General features: G+C 43.5%; 1 protein-coding gene across 1 annotated transcript; it reads left to right on the top strand.

Moving 5' to 3' along the window:
* Positions 1-3,952: 3,952 nt before the first annotated feature.
* Positions 3,953-6,028, top strand: LOC135577048 (tumor necrosis factor ligand superfamily member 10-like). The gene has a single exon (XM_065044687.1). The coding sequence runs from the start codon at positions 3,968-3,970 to the stop codon at positions 4,856-4,858; it is 891 nt and encodes a 296-aa protein (XP_064900759.1). The 5' UTR covers positions 3,953-3,967; the 3' UTR covers positions 4,859-6,028.
* Positions 6,029-6,303: the final 275 nt, after the last annotated feature.

The raw sequence follows: 6,303 nt of genomic DNA, 5'->3' as shown, positions 1-6,303 counted from the left end.
AAGATTATCCATATATAATTCTTATGTGATGGGGGGACTGATATTTTGCTAATGTGCCTAGCATTAAATTTGTAACCAACCTTTTGAACTTTAGTTCAAAACAGTACCTGGCACCCAAACAGAACCTGTGCTAGTAAATCCTTGGGTTAATTGGATTAACTGGGTTTAAAAGATGTTTACAGAACATTAGAAAGACAATAGGAGGTGTTAATGGCTCAAACTACAGACCTAGTGACTAGGATTTGTAGTTTGAGAAATGACAAGAGAGGCTTAACAAAGTATGTACAAGACCTCCTATACTAACAAATCACTTCCACCTATGAAATCAATAATTATATTGACTATAAAGTAGGAGAAAACCTGAGAGGATCAGGGTAAGGTTGAACTCTCTACAAATTGATTTTCAATTTTTCTGAAAAATCGAGTAGAAAAGGCAAATTCACAGTGTCCCGTCCCAACAGATGGGATGAGGGATGAGTTAACTCTGAACGCGACACGTACCCTTGTTATAGTTGTAACTAAGTTTTGTAAACTATATCCAAGATTCTTACCTTATCTTGAGGCTTTGCAGGTTGTATACAAAAAGAGAACTGAAAGTTAGTCCTCAGTTAGTCCTTATCTTATCTTGAAAGGATAGGATGTGCTGAGAAGGCACATCTAAGAAATCCAAGAATTTTACATGATTTCACAATGAACATAGGAATAGTGCGCATGTGCGGTGGCAAAAGGTGAAAAGTATACGGGCGAAGAAGACTCCTTACTTCATCCTGAAGACCCCCTGAAAGACCCCCAGAGGATGCTTAGAGTAGTTCCAAGGTGTTGCAACTGATATTGTGAAATAGTTGTGTAATCTGATGAATATGCAATACATATGTTGTAACCCTAATGAATATGTATGTAACCAAATTGTATAAATGTAGTGGAGTTCGAATCAGTGGTGGAAGCCAGCTTTGGGTGCGAACCCCTGGTTTCCCAGCGCTGAAATAAAAGCACCGCATATAACTACGTCCGTGGTTATGTGTCTCGTTTGCTAACACCCTGACTCAACAGATGAGATCAGGTGTGAGTTAACTCCAGGTAATTCTGTGCGGCAATGCGAAGTGAATGACAGACAATCACTCCGGGGGTCCAATTATGAATTTTATGAGTATTTGTATCCCACATGGTGAGTACGGTATTGGAACAAAAGGGGGACCATTGGCTTTCCCCAAGCGGAATGATGAAATATCAAGCAATCCTGACAGAACAAGATTATGTTATTTTAAAACAACTAACCTAATGAATCCAGCTGTGTTTTTAAATGCAGAAACTGAAGAAGGGGATTTGGAACATGATTGTGTGGAGGTCATTGAATACACCCATGCAAGTCGTCCCGATCTGAAGGATACCCCATTGGAAGAGATGGATTGGGAACTTTTTACTGATGGCAGTAGTTTTGTGGAAAGCAGAGTGCAGTACGCAGGATATGCGATTACTACTGTCAAAACAGTAATCTAAGCCAAATCCCTACCACCAAACACATCAGCACAGAAAGCTGAGCTGATTGCCCTAACTAGGGCATTAGAGCTCAGTGAGGACAAAAGGGTCAATATTTGGACTGATTCAAAATATGTGTTCGGTGTTGTTCATGTGCATGGAGCCCTCTGGAAAGAGCGTGGACTACTTTCCTCTCAGGGAACAAACATCAAATACCAGAAGGAAATATTAAACTTGATTAATGCCGTTCAAAAGCCATCGCGAGTTGCCATTATGCACTGTAAAGCTCATCAGAGTGGAACATCGAAAATTATTGAAGGAAATCGACTTGCCGATCAGACAGCTCGATCAGTGGCACAACAAGTTTGGACAATGGTGGGTCTTGTCTCCCAGAAGGTAAGAGCAATTGATTTATTACCTTCAGAGGCACCTAAATATTCTACAGAAGACGAGAGATTGGCAAATTTAGTAAAAGCCAGCAAGGATAATTCTGGGTGGTATGTAACCGTCCAATGAACAAGTTGTGGTGCCAATTACAACTATGAGAGGAATACTTCAGGCGGAACACCAGAAGTGTCATTGGGGTGCAGAAGCATTGGTAACATATCTGAGAAAACGGATTATCTCAGTCCAGATGTTAACAATGGCAAAGTCTATCACAGCTAAGTGTGAAATTGGCTTGAAAAATAATCCTTTAGTAAAAAGAAAGATAGATATGGGGAAAATTAAGACAGGAGTACAACCAGGAGATTATTGGCAAATAGATTAGGTGGAACTCCCCAGAACTCGAGGATTCAGATATCTATTAGTTGGGGTAGATACCTTTTCAGGATGGCCAGAAGTCTTCCCTTGTCACACCAACCAGGCACAAGAAACTGTAAAATGGTTACTAAGGGAAATAATCCCTAGATTTGGGGTACCACTGGGAATATCATCTGATAGGGGACCACACTTGTGGCAGAATGCAAACCCCCCTCTCTCCCCCTCTCTCCTTCAGTATGGAAGGAGTAGGCACATCTCCCTCTCTCTTTGCTACTTGAGGCTAACAGCTTCTTTTGTTTGGCCCCAGAGCACCCTGGCCAGGGCCATTAGAAGAAGGGAGTGCCAAGGCACCGCTGAGCCACTGGGCACCTGCGGCCAGTGTGGGGGATGTTTGGAGGCTTCAGGGGCACCCCACAGCCAGGGTGGGGGTGCAGAGAAGCTTCTAGAATGCCTACAGTCAGATCTGATCAGCCAGTACAAAAACGGGATTCTCGTCGAGACTCAGCCCATTGTCGCGGGTCTCTCGGAGCACGAGCAAGATGCTGCCACCGAGAGCCCCCCTCCTCAGGATGGAGACTCCGCTTGCCTTGCCGCCACAGGTGTGAGTAAAACTTCTCGCAGGATTGCGAGTATATTTATACTTTTCGTGCACATATGCACGTGTAACTTTCCGTGCTCTATATGAGCACGTGTAAAATTAATCCTCGCAGAATCATGGGTGTATTTTCCTTCCATGCACATTTGCACGTGTAACTTTCCGTGCACATTTGCACGCTTACTTTCCGTGCTTAATACAAGCACGTGTACTTTCCGTGCACATTTGCAAGTGTAACTTTCCGTGCTCAATACGAGCACGTGTATAAATTATTTCCTCGCACAATCGTGGGTGTATTTTCCTCCCATGCTTCCACATAAGCACGTGTAATATTCCGTGCACATTTGCACGTGCAAGTAAATTAACCCTCGCAGGATTGCGAGTGTATTATAAATTTACCCTCGCAGAATCGCGAGTGTACACTTCCCGTACTCACTACGAGTACGTGTATCTTTTTAAAAATAATCCCACACCGTGTTCAGGCAAGTGTGTAACTATCTGGGACTCAGGGCCGGCTCCGGCATTGTTTTGAGTGAAGCCACGTGCATGCACACTGTGGACCACCTGTTGTATTAGTTGCTGCCCCTTAATAATTTTCCTCAACTGATATCCGAACCTTTATTTAAGTCACTTTTGGAGTTTCTCACCGGTTTAACAAAAGTTGTTTTGGACCCTGTTGTCCCTTAAACTAACCTCGGGGTACCTCCATGACAACACTTTGTTGCTCAAGTATTAACACAGTTTGGGAATTAAATGGGAATTACATACCCCATGCATGGAGCCCCCAGTCTAGTGGACAGGTGGAGAGAAAGAAAAAAAAAAAAAATCAAACCTAAAAAGGCAACTTAGCAAGATTTGTCAGGAACAAAAAATTCAATAACGCTGAAGCCGTTGCGTATTAGGATTAAATCTAGGAGCGGAATGTTAGTAAGCCCATACGAAATTTTGTATGGCAAACCATATGAAGCACCTGATCCAAATCCAAGCGTGTATGTAAAGGGTAATCAGAATTTATACAATTATGTGTTTCATTTGCTAACAGCGGGACAGCAGCAGGTGAACCCCAGCCCAGCCCTCTCCGCCGCCAGAGGGAACAGCGCAGTGCTGTGTGGGGACCAGCCCTGCCCGGCCACGATGCTGCCCATGGGCGGTCCCAGCCCTGGGAAGACCTGCGGGGCCGTGCTGGTCGCTGCCGTGCTCCTGCAGTCCGTCTGCGTGGCCGTCACCTTCCTCTACCTCACCAACGAGCTCAAACAGCTCCGGGACACTTACTCCAAGAGCAGCATCGCTTGTCTCACTAGGGAGGAAATGGGAAATTTCATCCAAAACTTGGATCTAATTGAAAGCGAAGACAGAGCGGCTGACCCCTGCTGGCAAGTAAAGTGGCACCTGGGAAAGGTAATTAAAAGGATGTTGAGAAGCTACGAGGAAAACATATCTGCAGTCAACGCTGACAGAGTGCTGACACTGTCACAGACCGGTGGGCAGCAGCCGCGTGGTCCCATCAACAGGATTGCGGCACATCTGACGGGCAACAGCAACAGGAAGAATTCCCTGTCCCCATGCATAGATTCCTCACCCAGGAGAGGGAATGGCAAAAAAAAAAAAACAACAAAAAACTGGGAACCGTCAAGAAAAGGCCACTCTTTCCTTTACAATGTGGAACAGAGAAATGGCGAGTTAGTGATACCCCAGACAGGCTTTTATTACATCTACTCACAAATTTATTTTCATTTCCGTGAAAACGAGAACGAGGATTCAGATTTGTTAGCACAAGTCAGGAACCCCAAACAGCTTGTTCAATATGTTTGCAAACTGACTAATTACCCAGAGCCCATTTTGCTCATGAAAAGTGCAAGAACAAGCTGCTGGTCTAAAAAGGCAGAATATGGACTTTACTCCATCTACCAAGGCAGCGTGATTCAGCTGAAAAGAGAGGACAGGATTTTCGTCTCCATCAGTAATGGTGACATAGTTGACATGGACAAAGAAGCAAGTTTTTTTGGAGCCTTTATGATTGCTTAAAAGATTAAAATCGTGCTCCAAAGAAGCCATGATCAGGGTCAGTTGTTGAAAGAGCTGATTAAAGTGGAGTGAAAATGCATTGTCTAGGAATAGAAAAGCATTTTCAAAGGGGGGAAATGTTATAGTTGTAACTAAGTTTTGTAAACTGTATCCAAGATTCTTACCTTATCTTGAGGCTTTGCAGGTTGTATACAAAAAGAGAACTGAAAGTTAGTCCTCAGTTAGTCCTTATCTTATCTTGAAAGGATAAGATGTGCTGAGAATGCACATCTAAGAAATCCAAGAATTTTACATGATTTCACAATGAACATAGGAATAGTGCGCATGCGCGGTGGCAAAAGGTGAAAAGTACACAGGCGAAGAAGACTCCTTACTTCATCCTGAAGACCCCCTGAACGACCACCAGAGGACACTGCGCATGCTTAGAGTAGTTCCAAGGTGTTGCAACTAATATTGTGAAATAGTTGTGTAATCTGATGAATATGCAATACATACGTTGTAACCCTAATGAATATGTATGTAACCAAATTGTATAAATGTAGTGGAGTTCGAATCAGTGGTGGAAGCCAGCTTTGGGTGCGAACCCCTGGTTTCCCAGCGCTGAAATAAAAGCACCGCATATAACTACGTCCGTGGTTATGTGTCTCGTTTGCTAACACCCTGACTCAACAGATGAGATCAGGTGTGAGTTAACTCCAGGTAATTCTGTTATAGTTGAATTGAATTTTGTGGGCTGTGTTTTGATTCTGTAGACCGTATCCAAGATTCTTAGCTTTGATACTGTATCCAGGTTCAGAATGTGCATTCAAGCATGATTTTATATAATTATACCCTATTCTTGAAATTGACATAGATTTATGACATATTCTTTAGAACAGGTAACTTAAAACATACCCTATTCTTAAGATTGATATAGATTTATGACATATTCTTTAAAACAGGTAACTTAGAAATAACTGATAAACATGCGAAAGTTACTTAGCATTGCTTAGATAGATAATTTGTGTTAGAATAGGTGTGGAATATGCTAATGGTTGTCAAGAATTGTAATGCATATGTATGTGATCAAATTGTATAAATATGGTGTAAACTGAATCAGTGGCTGAAGCCAGCTTTGGGTGCGAACCCCTGGTTTCCCAGCGCTGAAATAAAGCACCGCATATAACTGCACCTGTGGTTATGTGTCTTGAATGCTAACATTTTTGGCGACCCAGGTGGGACCTCGCGAGCATTGCTGAGGCGGATCGCGTCTTGATCCTGCTCCAGCTAGCACCGAGGTATTCTTGGGGAGCGCATCGGACGCGACCGACCCTCTGCTGCTCACGACGGACCTCTGACTGGTAAGAAGGTGCTTTATCTGGATTGTTGGGTACCCACTTGGTCTGGTTCTGGTCTGGTAGCCTGCTGGTCAGGCATCTGGTAGCCTGCCGGTCAGACGCGGCGAA

Source organism: Columba livia, chromosome W, assembly GCF_036013475.1.
Source record: "Columba livia isolate bColLiv1 breed racing homer chromosome W, bColLiv1.pat.W.v2, whole genome shotgun sequence".
NCBI classification, from domain to species: domain Eukaryota; kingdom Metazoa; phylum Chordata; class Aves; order Columbiformes; family Columbidae; genus Columba; species Columba livia.
Note: the sequence above shows the minus strand (reverse complement) of the source record. Positions and strands in the feature narration are given on the sequence as shown.